This window comes from Guillardia theta (genome assembly GCF_000315625.1).
Source record: "Guillardia theta CCMP2712 unplaced genomic scaffold GUITHscaffold_58, whole genome shotgun sequence".
Taxonomy (NCBI): Eukaryota; class Cryptophyceae; order Pyrenomonadales; family Geminigeraceae; genus Guillardia; species Guillardia theta.
The window spans coordinates 414,064-430,665 of NW_005434616.1; the positions used below are offsets into that span (position 1 = coordinate 414,064).

The following is a 16,602-nucleotide window of genomic DNA, read 5'->3' on the forward strand; positions in this document are numbered from 1 at the left end:
AAGCATAGTTTCGGACCTACCCCACCGTCAAGTTGTCCATGCCAGCTGCCCTCCGAAGTTGCATCACTATCACTGCTTGAGGTCCCTGATGCAGCCACGAGTCGTATCCTTGGATACACTCTCCGATCATTTGACTTACCTTGTAAGTGCACGCATGAGAACTTCACGGTGCGTCCGACACTGTTCTATGTCGGACTGATCTTCTACTTGACCTTGAGTAAAGTCTACGGATAAGCCATGCGATCGATACACCCCATGATGGCCTGATCATGCAAGGCCAAGCGACGAAGCAGACACTGTTGGACCAGCTTCTGCTTGATGTCTCGCACGGTCATGCCACGCTCATTGTTGATCTCGCCCATGTCAGCAAGGCTGCTGCTCTTGCCGCTGAGCATCTTGTCAATGTCCATCATCGCCTACGGAGGTCATCGGTCCCAGGGCGCAGAGGTCAAGCATAGCCTCGGCATGCTCTGACCTCACATCCAGCACGGCAACAGGGCTATCACTTGCCGCGTTCAAAGTACAGTACTGCCCTCGGAGTTGGTGAGCAAGGGAGGGGGAGATAGCAGATCAAGCATACGAACAGCTCATGAATGTAGAGTTCATTGACACTTCAGGTATGCTCTAATCCTACATCAAAGCCATCAGGGCTCCCACTCGAGTGTTGGGCAGAATCTGGATGAAGGAAGAACTGGGGATGCTTGAAGGTCTATAACGAATCGCCCCTCGGACGTCCCTGCCAATCCCATGCAACAACGCATGGCGTTGCAAAGGCAGCTGATCACCATACCCGGCATGCTCATCCACCTCAGATAGGAACGCCGAAGATGCCGAGGGTGCAGACCAAGATCACCGCCACGGATATGAAAAGAAGCGGGTAGCTGATCAGCAGCACAAAGCGCCTCAGGTCGATGGTTGGCGCCTCCTCTCTGATGATGCGCGGGAGCTCTTCGATCTCTACGGGCATTCAACCCTGGGCACAGCAGATACGGCGGAGTGGAAGCGAGGGAGGATGGAGCCTGACAGAGGGAGGACTGCGCGGGAGTCTCTCGAAGGAGGGAAACTTGCTTCCGGGGTACATTTCTTGCACCACCCCACCCTGCCAGAGGACTGTCAACTTTAGACTCAGACAAGGGGGTACAAAGTGGTCAAGGGGGAGGTAGGGTGCGGGAGGCTGTGAATAGACCCGGAATTCAGTCAACTCGGGGCTAGAGTTAGTGAACTCTTGGTTAAAATAAGTCAGGTCTTGATGCAGATAAGTCAGATCTGGGTTAAAATAAGTCAGAACTCAGTCAACTGAGCAAAGGACTCCCGCAGTATCCGACCCTGTAAAGAGAGCTCGCCTCAGACCCATCGCCGGCCAGAAGTCGACAGGTGGTATCACTCGTATTTGTCACAGTATCACTTGTACTCGAGAAGTTAATTTGAATCATCGAATGTAGCAGTGTATCCATACATCATAGCAGACCAGCAACCAGGTTTGATTTTAGTTATCTTGTTTACTTCTGGGAAGCTCAGCGGTGGGTCTCATGAGACGGCAAACTTGTCCCTGCTTTCAGGGACTGAGTTCTGACTTATTTTAACCCAGATCTGACTTATCTGCATCAAGACCTGACTTATTTTAACCAAGAGTTCACTAAATCTAGCCCCGAGTTGACTGAATTCCGGGTCAATTCACGGCCTCCCTCACCCTACCTCCCCCTTGACCACTTCAAGGGTTTGTACCCCCTTGTCTGAGTCTAAAGTTGACAGTCCTCTGGCAGGGTGGGATTGTGCAAGAAATGTACCCCGGAAGCAAGTTTCCCTCCTTCGAGAGACTCCCGCGCAGTCCTCCCTCTGTCAGGCTCCATCCTCCCTCGCTTCCATTCCGGCGTATCTGCTGTGCCCAGGGTTGAATGCCCGTAGAGATCGAAGAGCTCCCGCGCATCATCAGAGAGGAGGCGCCAACCATCGACCTGAGGCGCTTTGTGCTGCTGATCAGCTACCCGCTTCTTTTCATATCCGTGGCGGTGATCTTGGTCTGCACCCTCGGCATCTTCGGCGTTCCTATCTGAGGTGGATGAGCATGCCGGGTATGGTGATCAGCTGCCTTTGCAACGCCATGCGTTGTTGCATGGGATTGGCAGGGACGTCCGAGGGGCGATTCGTTATAGACCTTCAAGCATCCCCAGTCCTTCCTTCATCCAGATTCTGCCCAACACTCGAGTGGGAGCCCTGATGGCTTTGATGTAGGATTAGAGCATACCTGAAGTGTCAATAAACTCTACATTCATGAGCTGTTCGTATGCTTGATCTGCTATCTCCCCCTCCCTTGCTCACCAACTCCGAGGGCAGTACTGTACTTTGAACGCGGCAAGTGATAGCCCTGTTGCCGTGCTGGATGTGAGGTCAGAGCATGCCGAGGCTATGCTTGACCTCTGCGCCCTGGGACCGATGACCTCCGTAGGCGATGATGGACATCGACAAGATGCTCAGCGGCAATAGCAGCAGCCTTGCTGACATGGGCGAGATCAACAATGAGCGTGGCATGACCGTGCGAGACATCAAGCAGAAGCTGGTCCAACAGTGTCTGCTTCGTCGCTTGGCCTTGCATGATCAGGCCATCATGGGGTGTATCGATCGCATGGCTTATCCGTAGACTTTACTCAAGGTCAAGTAGAAGATCAGTCCGACATAGAACAGTGTCGGACGCACCGTGAAGTTCTCATGCGTGCACTTACAAGGTAAGTCATGATCGGAGAGTATATCCAAGGATACACCTGCAAGTCCGGATTTAGTCATCTTGTTGACTTCTGGCCGGCGATGGGTCTGAGGCGAGCTCTCTTTACAGGGCACGGTCGGATACTGCTCAGTTGACTGAGTTCTGACTTATTTTAACCCAGATCTGACTTATCTGCATCAAGACCTGACTTATTTTAACCAAGAGTTCACTAACTCTAGCCCCGAGTTGACTGAATTCCGGGTCTATTCACGGCCTCCCGCACCCTACCTCCCCCTTGAGCACTTTGTACCCCCTTGTCTGAGTCTAAAGTTGACAGTCCTCTGGCAGGGTAGGGTGGTCCAACCGGTGCTTTAATTTCCCGTCGCTGTCTCCTCTCTGCCTGCTGCAGGCGGTGACACTCCAAGGTCTCCTCCTCCTCCTTCCCCTTTCCCTTCTCCTCCTGCTCCTGCTCTTCCTCTGTAAGCTCAGTCCTCCCTCTCTCAGGCTCCATCCTCCCTCCCTCCCTCTCCCGCTTCCTACTTTTGTCAGGGTCCGGACCAGTCTGTTGATTTAAGTCTATCGTAGCATCTGCGAGTCAGCCTCGAGCCCTCTAGCAGCATGCCAGAGTTTATCCGAGCGACCAGCGCCACCAACGACGACGCCGACGACTACGAGGACGCAGCCGATTTCCTTCGGTCCCTTCTCTGTTGCGCAAGAGACAAGGACAACAAGCATCTGAAGATTCGAAGCAGCAAGCTCTCGTACCTGCCGCAACAGACCCTGTACAGCCATCAGTCTGCGGAACCTCGCTACACCGCGCAGGAGACTGCGGGAGACTCAGAGTCTCAGTACGCAGGTATCCTCGAGCAGCCAAGAAGTGAACAAGATATGGTCAAACGTACCCCAGCAGTGTACGAGCAAGCCCTGCAGACCTGCAAGGAGAAGCGACCGTGAGTACAGCATGCTACCGCATCTCTGATTGCTGCTGCTGACCATCGGGTCTTGAAGGCTATTCGCCGAGATGGGATCGTATAATCGCGAGATCCGCAGGCTTTCGGAGGGGATCAAGCATGTAAGACAAGCTCCATGTGTAGCAGCTTGACGGATCATGACGTGCATGGCTCCGACAGATCGAGGCGATGCAGCTGATGTGCGGCAAGTCTCGGTGAGTGAGTGCAGTCAGAGAGGAGTAGAGGAGGGTGGGGTGGGGGGTGGGGGTGGGGGGGTGAGGAAGCTGACCGGACGTCGTCATGGCAGGACCAACGTGGAGCGAGAGATCAGGAAGCAGAACTTGCAGCAGCAGGTCGGGGAGAGCATTACTTTGCTGTGGTGGGGAGGTTGAGCTAAGCGTGTGTGGTGCAGCTCATACGGATGAAGAGCAAACGAGGCGAAGTACACAGGGAGCTTGTGACCTGGAACTCGCGGAGGATCTCAAGTTCTTTGCCGTCTCAACTCTCAGATGTGAAAACTGTTCGCCGTCATTCACAATAAGAGGCTCTCGTGTACCATGACAAGAATGATCCAACCTAATCATTCACTGTTTCGTTTATCCTCGTCCTCCTTTGTTTGCTCCGGTCTCCCTTTCTTTTACTGTGACGAGGCCTAATATTGGAGAATAAACTCAATTTTACCTCCAGGATGATTGGCAATGTACTGCTACACTGAGTTCTACTTGTATCATGATCCGCAACGGCGGCAGCCGCCCTAGTGGCCCTCAGCTGGCCGTGCCTGTTGGTCAATGAGACGAACCCGCCTCAGAGTTCATTGTAAAAGGCGATATGCTGGGGGGGGGAATGCGTCCGGTCGAAGGGGAGGAGGGCGGGGGAGGAAAGAGGAAGAGACGGAAGGAGGGGAAGAGGAGGAGGGAGAAGAGCATGGTGAAGGTGAAGAAGAGAAGAGCAAAGGAGGAAGAAGCCCAGGCAGAGGCAGAGAGGAGCGAGTCGAGACGAGAGGAAGAACTTGGCAAGGAGGAGCTTCTGAAGCACTGGAGAGCGCAGGGGATGGACGAGGATGGGGTTGCAGCTCTCATGAAGCCTCTTCCTGTATCGTTCCGAGTGAGAGGAAATGTCTTCATGAAGGCAAGAGCTCGGGCTTGCTTCGCGCACGCCCCCCGAGCTCTAGAGGCTGGCTCCAAGGAGCTGCCGTGGTGTGGCGGATGGCAGCTGCCCATGGACGACAGAGCGCTGAGGCTGTCAGCGAAAGGTGGAGGAGGGGAGGGACGGATGGGAGAGCTCATGGAGAGTCGTGCTGCTAACGACGACGTGGGAGCTCTCCGAGAATGGTTGCTTGCTGCATGCAAGTCTGGGGTCGTGACCAGGCAAGAGATAGCCTCCATGATCCCTGTTGCCGTGCTGGATGTGAGGAGAGAGCATGCTATCCTTGACCTGTGTGCCTCACCGGGCTCGAAGACCTCGCAGGCGATTGACATGATGTTCAGCGGCAAGAGCAGCAGCCTTGCAGATGCTGGGTTTGTTGTAGCCAACGAACTTTGCGAGAAGAGGGCATACATCCTTGCGAAGAGATGCTCGGAGCTATCCTCTGCGTCCTCGTGCGTACTGGTCACCTCGCACAGAGCTCAGATCTTCCCCTCCTCCGTCAACGACGGCACTGGCGAGTTCGATCGTATCATCTGCGACGTCCCTTGCAGCGGCGATGGGACTTTTCGCAAGTACCGAGACAAGTGGAGACATTGGCATCACTTTCAAGGGAGACAGCTTCATTCTCTGCAGCTTCAGATTGCCTTGCGATCCATCGCCCTGCTCAAGGTTGGCGGCCTCGTGAGTTACTCCACCTGTAGCCTGAACCCCATGGAGGACGAGAGCGTCGTGGCGGCACTGCTGGAGAGGTGTGGAGGAGCGGTAGAGCTGGTGCCCTGCAGGCACCATCTCGGTGACTTTGTGACGGCGAGGGGGATGAGGTCATGGAAGGTTCTGGACGACGACTGTTGCGAGATCCCCTCCTACGAGGCAGCGCGAGAGAGGCTGGGGGCAGGAGGCAAGCGGTACAGGAGGACGATGTGGCCGCAAGGAGAGAGGGCGGATCTCGAGCACTGCCTCCGCCTCTATCCTCATCTGAATGACACTGGAGGCTTCTTCGTTGCTCTCCTGCGCAAGATCAAGCCGTGGCCCGCTCCCTCCTCCTCTCTCCCGACCTTGAAGGCGCAGTCGCGAAGGTCAGCCCAGCCAGAGCTCCGAGACCTCCCTCCTGCCTTCCTTCTCTCTTTCCTCTCGGCGCACAATGTTGCAGAGGTCAAGGATGTGCGACTTGCGTGCTGGAGCGATCAGCCACGGAGGATCTTTGCGCTGTGCGAGAGCCTTGCGAGATACTGCCGTGTGGGAGAGGAGAGGGAGGACAAGAAGTCCCAAGGGAAGGCGAGCTGCTGCAAGATCAGCGCAGGAGTCTGCCTTGCCTACTTGGGCCGTAAGGGAGGAGGAGAAAGTGGGGAGGGAGGAGGAGCATGGAAGTCGCAAGGCGAGGTAGACAAGTCATGGATTTTGACATTGACAGGAGCAGAGCTGCTCTACCCCAGCACCGACCCCGACTGCGGGTGACCTCACCTGCTGTTCTCTCTTTCCCCAGCTGACGGTGAACTGGCAGGATCTGGCAGATGTCTGCCAAGACGGCCAAGACAACTCTAGGGCCTCTTCTCAGCTGGGGGGCAGGTGGGTCTGCGTCCGAGGCTCTCGTGGAGATCCCAGCAGGAAAAGGATCAGCAGCAGGAAATTTCCTGGTCGAGATCGTGCGAGCCCAGCAGAAGTCGAGCAAGGGGAGAGGAGGGAGCGATCGAGAGGACCGTGTTGCTCTGTTCCCTGTGAAGGCGAACAAAGAGGGACGGGTGCGGGCTATGATCAGCAGCGAGGAGGCTGCGAGCATATGGAGGGACATAGAGGATGCTTCTGAGTAAGAGAGGAAGGAGGAGGGCGAGGTAAAGTTGAACATGCAGGAAGTCTTCATGCAGCTGCTGAAACCTCTCCCTCCGCTCCTCTTCCTCCTCCTCTCATGTTCGTTCATGGCATGGAGGGCAGTCCTTGGATGGGTTTTCCGAGTCCCAGGCAGATGTACTTCATCTCTAAGTACCTGCATGAGTGTGAGGGGAGGAGGAGAAAAAGCTCGGGGAAGGCTGATGTGTTGAGAGCGGCACTGGAGGAGGAGAATGGAGGGAGGAAGAAGGCAGTAGACGAAAAGGAGGGGCGTAAAGGAGGAGCAGGGGAACTAGGAGGAGGAGGAGGAGGAGGAGGAGGAGGAGGAGGAGGAGGAGGAGGAGGAGGAGGAGGAGGAGGAGGAGGAGGAGGAGGAGGAGGAGGAGGAGAATTCTCACTCTTCGATGCCGAACTTGGATCCTTCTCTCCCCAGTCCTGACTCCTTGACTCCTCCGAACGGGGCAATGTCGCTGGAGATGATACCCTCGTTCACTCCCACCATGCCGTACTCGAGCGCCTGAACAAACATCAGGAGGTGAAGTGGCGGTGGAGGAGGAGTTGGAGAAGGAGGAAGCGAAAGGATGAAGAGAAGCTGACGACCATGCCAGTGCGAAGTCAAGAGGTCGAGGAGAGGAGGAAGGAAGAGTGGAGGAGGAGATGAGGAAGGAGAGAGTCAAAGAGAGAGAGAGGGTGGGGGCAGCGACCTCTGAGACTCGCCATGACCTCCCAAGGTCCCTCGTGTAGACGTAGGCTGCAAGTCCTGCCTGCAGACGAAGCTTGAGGGAGGCAGGAGGAGGAACGAGGGCAGCACGACCTTGGTATCGTTGGCGATTCTTACCGCCTCCTCCTCTGTTTTGAACCTCATGAGGGGAACAAGCGGCCCGAACGTCTCCTGCTCCGCGCACATCATGCTGGGGTCGACCTCCGTGATAACCTGCAAGCTCTTTTGAGACAACATTCCCTCCTCCCCCCCTTCCCTGCTGCTGACTCCCCTCGTCCTCGTCCTCGTCCTCGTCCTCGTCCTCGTCCTCGCCTTCTCCTTCTCCATCCTTTCCCTCCCCCTCGTCCTCGCCCTTGGCCTCGTCCTCGCCCTCGTCTTCCTCCTCCTTCTCCACTCTGCTGACCGTGGGCTCAAAGAAGTTGTTTTCCTTGCGGTTCCCTCCAAATATGACCTGCAGAGCCCGTCAAGAACGACGCAGCAGCACTTCTCCTCACCTTTCCGCCCTTAGCCTTGGCATCCTCCACCTGCTTCTCCACCTGCCCCCCAGCTCTCAACCAGAAGCATGCTCAGCAGGAAGGCAACCTTGGAAGCTCCTGCGTCAGAGATGAGGGGGCCGATAGTCGTACCTTCCTCCAGTCCATGTCCCATCTTCAACCTGCCGCAAAGTCATCACTGGGTTCCCCTCCTTCTTCCTCTTCCTCACCCTTGACATTTTTCTGCTCCTCCCCGCCCCCCCAACATCCCCTTACCTCCTCATCCTTCTTATCCTCCTCCTCCTCCTTCCCCCCTAACCTCTCGTTTCTGTCCCTGTCTTACTCCCTCTTCCCTCCTTGTCTCTCCTCCCCTCCTTCATCTTCTCCTCTCACCTCTTCACTCGCTCCACCACCAGCTGCGTCATCTTTTCATAAACTCCATCTTGCACTAGGATCCTGTTCGCGCACACGCACGTCTGTCCAGCATTTCGAAACTTCGACGCCATCAGCCCCTCCACCTGATCACCACCTCCTCTGTCAGCTGACCAGCCCACAAGCCCCCTCCCCTCACCGCAGCATCCAAGTCTGCGTCATCGAACACGATGAAGGGAGCGTTTCCTCCCAGCTCCAGCGACACTCTCTTCACCGTCCCCGCACACTGAGCCATGAGCTGCTTCCCCACAGCTGTCGATCCCGTGAAGGACAGCTTCTTCACCCGCTCGTCCGCACAGAGCGCTCCCCCTACCTGTCCCAGCTCACCGTCAGCTCGCAATGAGACGACAGGGCACCGCCAACACCTCAGCTGCGTTCCCTCGAGAGCAGGTCACCACGTTGTAGACCCCAGCTGGGACTCCAGCTCGACGAGAAAGCTCCGCGAGCGCGATGGCCGTGAATGGCGTCGCTTCCGCCGGTTTCACCACGACCGAGCAGCCTGCGGCGATGGCGGGAGCTGCTTTGCGCGTGATCATGGCGGCAGGGAAGTTCCAGGGTGTGACGAGAGCAGAGACGCCGACGGCCTGCTTGATGGTGAAGACTCGCTTGGAGGAGGAGGGAGGGGTATGGACGCAACCCTCCACCCTCCTGCTCTCCTCAGCGAAGAACTCAAGGAACGAAGCTGCGTAGGCGACCTCCGCCCGAGCCTCGGGGAGAGGCTTCCCGCACTCGCTCGTCATGATAGTGGCGAGATCCTCCCGGTTTGACATGACGAGGTCATACCAGCGCCTCAGCACAGCTCCTCTCTCCTTCGCCGGCTGCTCCCGCCATGACCGAAACGCTTGCTCTGCCGCCACCACCGCCGCCTCCACATCCTCCTTCCCCATGTCGGGGGCAGAGCCCAGCACAGACCCTGAAGCCGGATCGAGGACCTCGAAGGTACGAGCTGACTTTGCGGGGACAAAGGCTCCTCCCACGTACGCCCCCAGCTGAAGGAGGCTGGCGTCCTGAAGCCTTCCCAGCAGTCGCTGCATGGCCGCGGTTTTAATAAATCAATGTTACGAATCCCGTACACACTGTTTGATAGGTACAGAATTCTGTATTGACTTAAAATAATTTATTGAGATCTTTGTTTGCATTCATTGATGCTCGTACAGAATCAATACAGATAAAATATTAAAATTATTCAAAAGTATTTTTTAAATAAGCATGGTAGTGATATAAAATGGTTTTTAATTTTCAACATACCCTCGCTCAAGTTAATAGAAAATCAACGGACGGCAGACTTGGGAAACCGAGCAGAGCAAGCGTGGAGTGTCAAGGCGGGGAGAGGTGGAAAGGTCAGACGGGAGGAGCAGGAAAGAGAGCAGGAGAGGAGCAGTAGGAGCACAGGTGTTGTGGTTGTCACATGCTCAGATGCGATAATTGATGGCAACGAGAAATTCGACTTAGCAGAACTGCCGGAATTTTATCAGCATGCCGGAACATGTCGATGTGGGCCGATCCTTGGTTGGTCCTCAAGGAGTTCAAGGCGGTGAAGGAGCAGAAGAAGACTTGGAAAGCTGGGTCAGAGAGATGCAGGGAGCAGCGCCGAATGTCGGAGAGGAGAAGAAAACCATGCCAACGGCGATGGAGCAGGATCAAGGGGAGGGTGCGACAGCGACAGCGACCTCGAGGGCCGAGGCTTCTCCAGAGGGGACAAGGAACGACCGTGAGGACGAACAGGAGATGTCAGAGGGGTTGGGACACCGAGAAGGAGACGCTGAGTTGCTGGAAGCTGCGCACAGAACGTCCGATGATGAGGCAGAGGGGGAGGAGGAGGAGGGAGGAGAGGAGGAGAGGGAGATGGAAAGGTTGACGGACAAGGGAGACGAGAAGTTGATCAGCGATGAATGTGATGGAAGAGTCGGAAATCTCGAGCATGGAGGTGAGGGCGAGGACGTTGCTGGGGGCTGGAGCAGGAATGAGCAGCATGTGGAGAAGATACGAGGTCAAGATGCGACCAAAGGTGCTGGGGCAGGAGATGAGCGGCAGAGGGAGGGAGAGGCGGAGGAGGCAGCTGGACGGGATGAAGGAGAGGAGGAAGGAGAGGAAGGAAGCGGATTGCTGGAGGTTGGCAGGGAACAGGAGAAGCAGGGAGATAACGAAGAGGGTTCATGGGTGGAGGAGGCCAAGGACGGACAGATACTGCTGGAGCATGAGAGTCAGGGAGCAGAGGAGAGAGCGCTGGAAGAAGATACCAGGGACAGTCAAGTCGACGAACTGAACCAGAATCGGGCTGAGCAGGAGCAGGAGCTGGAGCTGGAGCTGGAGCTGGAGCTGGAGCTGGAGGGGGAGCAGGAGCAGGAGCAAGAGCAGGATGGGGAGGGTGAGGGGGAACTTGCTGTTGAAGAAGGGGCGCAAGGTGGAGTGGAGGAGCACGAAATGGAATCTGAGCATGACTGGATTGTAGAGACTGGAGAGCAGCAAGAAGATACTGAGAAGGAAGGGAGACAACAGGATCAATCTTTTAGCAGAGATGAAGAGGAAGACAAGAAAGAGGAGGAGAAAGAGGAGGAGAAGGAGAAAGAGGAGGAGGAGGGAGAAGTTGCAGAGCGAGAGCTGAAGTTGGAAGCGGAGCAGAATCAGGGCAAGGTCAAGGACAAGGAGGAGGCCGGTGATGTCTCGAATGCGGACAACGGAGAGGAGGAAGCAAAGGCGATAGACGATGGAGACTTGCTCCTTGACGAGCAGGAAGCGGGTGCGAGAGGCGCGGGACAAGCAGACGATGGGAAGGAAGAGCAGGAGCAGGAGCAGGAGCAGGAGCAGGAGCAGGAGCAGGAGCAGGAGGTGGATGATGTGCAGAAGCAGGAACACGAGGAGGAGGCGGAAGAGGAGGAGGCGAGTGCAGAAGAGGAGCCTGCGGTGACATTCAGCGTACAAGTCAATTATCATGACATGGAGGAGGAAGAACCTTGTCAAGGAGTGGAGGAACAGGATGAGGCGGACGATTCTCTGAATGACGAGAAGGAGGAGGAGGAGGAGGAGGAGGGCGACAAGATGCAGGATGATGATGATGATGAGGAGGAGCGTGCCGATCAGATTGACGGACAAGATATCGCTGCAAAGGGCGACCAGGACTTCTTTCAAAGGAGGATAGTCTCACATTCAGTTGCGGCAGCCGGAGCTGGAGCAGGAGCAGGAGCCGGAGCGGTGGGGTTCAGATATCCAACGCGCCCTCCTCCTCCTCTCGCTGCTGCTGCTGCTGCTGAAGATTTGCCTGCTGCTGCTTCACCAAATCATAGGAGAAAACTCCGTCAAGCTGACCAGCAGCCGTCAGTAGGCAACGCTCCCTCCTCTCAGCTCTCAGCTCCTCCTCTCCCCTCCCCCTCCCCTCCTGCCCCACCTCTCGCCCTGGATGTTCGTGGGGACCCTCAGGGCACACGGAGGAGGATGGAGGAGCTGCTGGGCAAGCTGACGGAGAGACTGGGGCAGGTGGAAGAGAAGATAAGGGAGATCGAGAGGGAGCTGGAGGGCAAGGAGGGGCTTGCCGGGGGAGCCGTTCAGGTCCTTGAGGAGCGAAGGAGGAGACTGCAGGAGATGAAAGTTCACCTGCTCCGTGCCGTCGATCACCAGCGGCTCCTGCTGAGCCCGAGCGAGGAGGAGAATCATGGCTCAGTAGGGCAGCAGCAGGAGGCGGAGGCGGAGGCGGAGGCGGAGGCAGAGGAGGGGTCCCCTCGCGCCGCTTCTCCTGGCAGGGGCTACCCTGCTCGATTGCCCTCCGCCTCCCAGTCAGTTCAGGAGAACCTCCCTCCGCAGATGCCTCCTCCTCTTCCTCCTTCTGCTCCAGACAAGACCTTCCCTGCCCCGAGAAAGAAGCAGACGAAGCTCAAGCCAGTTCAAGGGATCTCAAAAGTCCCTCCTGTCCTGTGGACAAGCAGGTCGCACATGCAGAGGCAGCAGGCCTTCCCTCCTCCCCCTTCTCCTCCTCCTCCCGATCGCATCCTCCCCGACAGCCACGTCGAGATTTCGTTCCGTGTCGTCGCTCCTCGCCGGGCTAAGAGCATGGCCTCGTCGGTATGTGCTCTCACTGACCTCTCGTGCTCTGATGCTGGTGAAGATGAGGCAGCGGGCGGAGGAGATGGAGAAGGAGGAGAAGGAGGAAGAGCAACGGAAGGAGAAGGCAGGTAGAGCGTTCACTAGCACAAGTCTGACTATCCTTCATGCAGGACATCCTTAGGAGGCTGGTGGGCAATCAGATTGCCATGGAAGCACGATTCAGGCAAGCCGAGCAGCCGCTTGCTGTACGCCCCGCCGTTCCCCGCAGCATGCATCACCTACGTCTCTTCTCCTAGACCTCCCCCGGGTTCATGTACAGTAGCATAAAGCCTTCCCTTCCGTCCTCCTGCCCCAGCCTTCATGAACCTTCTCCCTCATCCTGTTGTTGTCTTCTTGTCATGTTCTTTTCATGTTCCCTCCCCTCCCTTGCTCTCCCCTTCTCTCTCCTCCCCCTTTGTCTGCCTTGTATTTTCCCTTCTCGTCTCTCCTCTTTCTCCCTCCGAGCATACTGCTCCTTTACTGGAATTATTATATCCTCTTACATAATTGCACTGGAATTATTATATCCTCTTACATAATTGCACATGTATCAACAAACCAGACCTCAACACCTTGTCCTCCTGCTCCCTTGCGATCACCTCGAATTGTTCTGTATCGGAGCGATCCTCACCAGCCGACCGGGCATCAGATGCTGACAACTCTCTCTCCACTGATCCAGCGAAGTCGTGTCCTGCGGGGTAGTGATCCCGATGGGGACGATGGGAGGAGAGCTGGAGGCGGCAAGGAGGTCTGCTCCTGCGAGATTGAAGGGAACCTGATCCTGTGAGGTGTTGGACATGTCGAACGTCATTTCATACACAGTAGCCGTCGCTCCAATGCTCTGCCCGCAGCCCATTGCTCGCTATTCCAACCTGGGACCAACCAGATCGCTTCCTGGATGTTCTTGCTCGTTTGATTGCTCACAAACAAACCCCTTCAGGGTTTCCATGCTCAAGTGCATGTCTGCCTGAGAGTCGTTTCCGTCCTGCCATCTCTTACGCTCTGAAATCAATCCTTTCTCCAACGATCATTCCGCGGTTGACACCGCAAACCTGAAAGTGCATGACCTAGTTGCAGGGTCAGTCCGACATCGAGTATCCTCCAAGAAATGTTTGTTGGTTTTGTGTTATTCGTGCAGATTTATGACACGTGTGCTCCACTGATCTCCTGATCTTTATTCTTCCATCTTTAAAACATGTTCTCATTTCAATAGAACATACATTCCCCGTATGCTCCCTTCGAACATCATCTCTGCTCTGCACTCGCTTTCTCACTGTCCCACCTTCTACAATCATTCGTTTCAATCAAATTTCATCCGGTGAACTCGAACCAAATATATTTGACCAACTCTTGACTGCTACAGGCATTTCCTGGACCGCTGGCCTTTCCTCCTTCCCGTTACTGGCGCTCGTTTCCTTTGCGCCTTCCACATCTATACCTCCTGCTCCTGATCATCAACAAATCTTCTTCACTGCAGGCTCTTTCTGCATCCCTTCTGCATCCCTCCCGCTCCCCGCCACCCCCCTGCTACCTCCAGCCTCTCTCGTCATTTTGGTCGCTTTTTCATCTTCTACCACCCCTACCCCCCAACAACACCCTCTAAAATCGACTTGGCACAGCAAATACCACCCACCCTCCATCGCCTACAAGTATTTTAACCCCTTCTTCCGTGGACTACCCCTATTCACTACAATGTTGTAGTCACTCCTGGTACCTAAGATGTCACCTCTACCACCCACCCATTCTGATTCCATTGAAACAGTACCGGTGCTGGATATCATTGGACCCTACCCCTTGGTATGATTTTGAATGGACCACCCCACTTTTCACCGTATCCCAATAAATCCGCCCCTTTATCAATTATAATTATATTTAAAATCTGTACCGGCAAAAACTAAAAAACTGCTTTAAAAGTCTTACGGCCGATATCCTTTTAAAAACATATTGCTACTTTGCTGGTTTAAAAGTACTTGTAAAGGTTACTTGCAAGACTCAGTGACTGACGCCGGGCCCGGGGCTTGAAGGCACCACCCGGCCGAAATCACATAAATTTTAAACATAATTAATTATAATTATATATATTTATTTCTTTTTCAAGTATTTATATATAACATTTCATAATACGTGAAGAAGACTCCGTGCTTGCTGGGGATCGAGGGAGGATGGCGAGAGCGCGAGAGGGGAAGGGTAAGATAAAAGTTCGCCCTGCAGGGGGTCAGTGAGAGACGATGAGACTCAGTCGGATGGTGCGGAGGAGACGATGGTGGCGGGGTGATAGAAGCAGGGGATTGATCCATGGTGCCGAGGCCACAACTGGAGGGAGGAACTGAGGAGATAGGAAAGAGGGAGAGGAAAACAGCGAGAGTCTTGTTGAGTAGAAGAGGTGATTGAGAAACATTAGAGGGTATTGTTGCAGCTAGCAATCGAAGACAGCAGCTGGCGCGACCTGTTCGAAGTTGATTCCTGAAAACAAGACAAAGTTTTAAAAGCATCCCAGTGGATGTTTCTTGAGTATCGCAAAACAGTGTCTAATGCGATCTCGCAATATGTCTGCCCCTACTCTTACCTCCTCCGTGGGCTTGCATGATTTACCTCCTGCAAACTGCAGGAATGTCCTCGGAGCTCGACCTCTCTGATCTCAAGCTCAAAGACGATCTCAAACTGAAAGAGTGAGAATGAAGTCGCTGCTTACAAGCTGTTCAACTCATCATGTCTGTATGCGAAGGGTGGAGCTGTTCGGAGGAGCCATGACCATGTTGATGCCTGCTGTGTTTGTTGACATCAGCAACTTCCGACAAATCCCTGACACGCAGGTCGTAGTAGATGCCCCTGCCCGATCCTGGTCTGATGCCTGGCCAGGAATGCTGGGCTGATACCGAGGACACTGACCAGAGCGTCATCGTTGAGATCCTTGCGCACGAAGATCAGGTGAACCCTTCGTGCGCTCCTACGGGGCTGCTGACCTCCTGGTTCCTGAGCAGGTTCAGGGAGCAGCCATAGCTGAGTACTACTGGGACGACATCGCACAATGCAACGAAGCATCAGGAGAGGTACTGCCATGAGGATCTTGAGCTACAGGAGGTGGTTGAAGGTTTGGTCTTGCAGTCGGAAAACGTCATCACAGTCGCCCCGAAGGAGCTCACTCACTCTGTAGAAGTCATCCGCAAGCAGTGTGTTTGTTGACCCCTGACCTTCTTGTCAGTTGATCAAGACGATCCCAACATCAGATTCGAAGGTCCACACGCTTGTCTTGTTGTGGGGTTGAGGACTGACGCCTCTCCGATCCCTCAGGTGGCAGAGCCATCCTGCTGGGTGGCTCACGGGCATCAGAGAGTGTCCAAGTTCAAAGAGCATGTGAGTCGCGAGGGGAGGAGGAGGAGGAGGAGGAGGAGGGGGGGGGGCGGAGGAGGAGGAGGAGGAGGAGGAGGGGGGGGGGCGGAGGAGGAGGAATCAGTGAGTGAGTGTTGTCGAACAGGAACGAAACTTGGTTGCCGTCCACCTTGCTGTCATACAGGAAAGAATCATTGAACGGAGAGCACACTAGAGTCTGAAAAGTGCTTTCTGGATCCGCAGATCCCTTCCCTCGACTCTGACGTCGTGCTGCATCTGAATCGGCCGATAGAAATCATGCCTAATAGCAGGAAAGTGCAACGGTGTGTTGTGCTTGTTGCTGACAGCTAGTGTTCCAGTTCTGCTGAGTTTGTATCCCTTGAGCAATCTGGCGATTCGACCAAGGATGGAATCGATCTGTTCTTGGCGATGTTGCACTCCCTGCGAGTGAAAGACTGGGGGCTGTTCGCTTCTCCTTGATGATAGGAGAGGATGAACTTTTGTTGACTACCAGGAATCTTGTACACCATTAAAGCTTGTTGCATACACATTTCTTTACGAACATCGTTAGATGGACACTTGTTTCTCAAGAGAGTAGTCAAAACAAAACAGTAAACATTCAAGGACGAGCCTTCATGGGAACGACAGGAATTTGCTTTGCATGGGCGAGAAAAAGTTAGAATTAGAGTGGGTGACAAAGATTCAAGTCGGATCCTGCATGGTGAAACTGTATTTTACTTTTCTGCTTCCACTGAGAATCTGTTCCCGACACTTTCTCATGCTCAGCTCTGCTCAGTTACCTCCCTCCCCTCCCCTCCTCCCCCCTCCCCTCCCCTCCCGTCCTTCTCCCTCCCCCCTTCCCTGCCCTCCTGTCCCTTTCTTTCCCTTCCTCCCGATTCTGCCCGGGTCTGAATCTCTGCCATAAAGTGGGGGTAGGGTATTATGATG

The 16,602-nt window shown here is 54.9% G+C and overlaps 7 protein-coding genes across 7 annotated transcripts; 5 read left to right on the forward strand and 2 right to left on the reverse strand.

Moving 5' to 3' along the window:
* Positions 1-224: 224 nt before the first annotated feature.
* Positions 225-967, reverse strand: GUITHDRAFT_112371 (hypothetical protein; the record flags this gene model as incomplete). The annotated part of the gene is made up of 3 exons (XM_005828587.1): positions 225-416; positions 481-528; positions 845-967. 3 exons carry the CDS (start codon positions 965-967, stop codon positions 225-227), a joined length of 363 nt encoding a protein of 120 aa, XP_005828644.1.
* A 928-nt stretch (positions 968-1,895) lies between these two features.
* On the forward strand, positions 1,896-2,638 carry GUITHDRAFT_112372 (hypothetical protein; the record flags this gene model as incomplete). The annotated part of the gene is made up of 3 exons (XM_005828588.1): positions 1,896-2,009; positions 2,335-2,382; positions 2,447-2,638. 3 exons carry the CDS (start codon positions 1,896-1,898, stop codon positions 2,636-2,638), a joined length of 354 nt encoding a protein of 117 aa, XP_005828645.1.
* Positions 2,639-3,319: 681 nt separating this feature from the next.
* GUITHDRAFT_141904 (hypothetical protein) lies at positions 3,320-4,043 on the forward strand (the record flags this gene model as incomplete). Its single annotated transcript, XM_005828589.1, has 4 exons — positions 3,320-3,651; positions 3,710-3,773; positions 3,832-3,866; positions 3,959-4,043. 4 exons carry the CDS (start codon positions 3,320-3,322, stop codon positions 4,041-4,043), a joined length of 516 nt encoding a protein of 171 aa, XP_005828646.1.
* A 790-nt stretch (positions 4,044-4,833) lies between these two features.
* On the forward strand, positions 4,834-5,808 carry GUITHDRAFT_55503 (hypothetical protein; the record flags this gene model as incomplete). The annotated part of the gene is made up of 2 exons (XM_005828590.1): positions 4,834-4,892; positions 4,944-5,808. Coding segments are annotated over 2 exons (924 nt in total), but the record flags the coding sequence as incomplete, so codon positions are not given.
* Positions 5,809-6,708: 900 nt separating this feature from the next.
* On the reverse strand, positions 6,709-9,281 carry GUITHDRAFT_74648 (hypothetical protein; the record flags this gene model as incomplete). The annotated part of the gene is made up of 10 exons (XM_005828591.1): positions 6,709-6,778; positions 7,020-7,138; positions 7,326-7,385; positions 7,436-7,555; positions 7,746-7,793; positions 7,837-7,878; positions 7,925-7,997; positions 8,209-8,333; positions 8,387-8,560; positions 8,613-9,281. 10 exons carry the CDS (start codon positions 9,279-9,281, stop codon positions 6,709-6,711), a joined length of 1,500 nt encoding a protein of 499 aa, XP_005828648.1.
* Positions 9,282-9,723: 442 nt separating this feature from the next.
* GUITHDRAFT_112376 (hypothetical protein) lies at positions 9,724-12,581 on the forward strand (the record flags this gene model as incomplete). Its single annotated transcript, XM_005828592.1, has 2 exons — positions 9,724-12,303; positions 12,456-12,581. 2 exons carry the CDS (start codon positions 9,724-9,726, stop codon positions 12,579-12,581), a joined length of 2,706 nt encoding a protein of 901 aa, XP_005828649.1.
* A 2,353-nt stretch (positions 12,582-14,934) lies between these two features.
* GUITHDRAFT_112377 (hypothetical protein) lies at positions 14,935-16,134 on the forward strand (the record flags this gene model as incomplete). Its single annotated transcript, XM_005828593.1, has 9 exons — positions 14,935-14,993; positions 15,050-15,137; positions 15,184-15,252; positions 15,306-15,374; positions 15,430-15,474; positions 15,527-15,559; positions 15,616-15,678; positions 15,898-15,977; positions 16,014-16,134. The coding sequence occupies 9 exons, from the start codon at positions 14,935-14,937 to the stop codon at positions 16,132-16,134; spliced, it is 627 nt and encodes a 208-aa protein (XP_005828650.1).
* Positions 16,135-16,602: the final 468 nt, after the last annotated feature.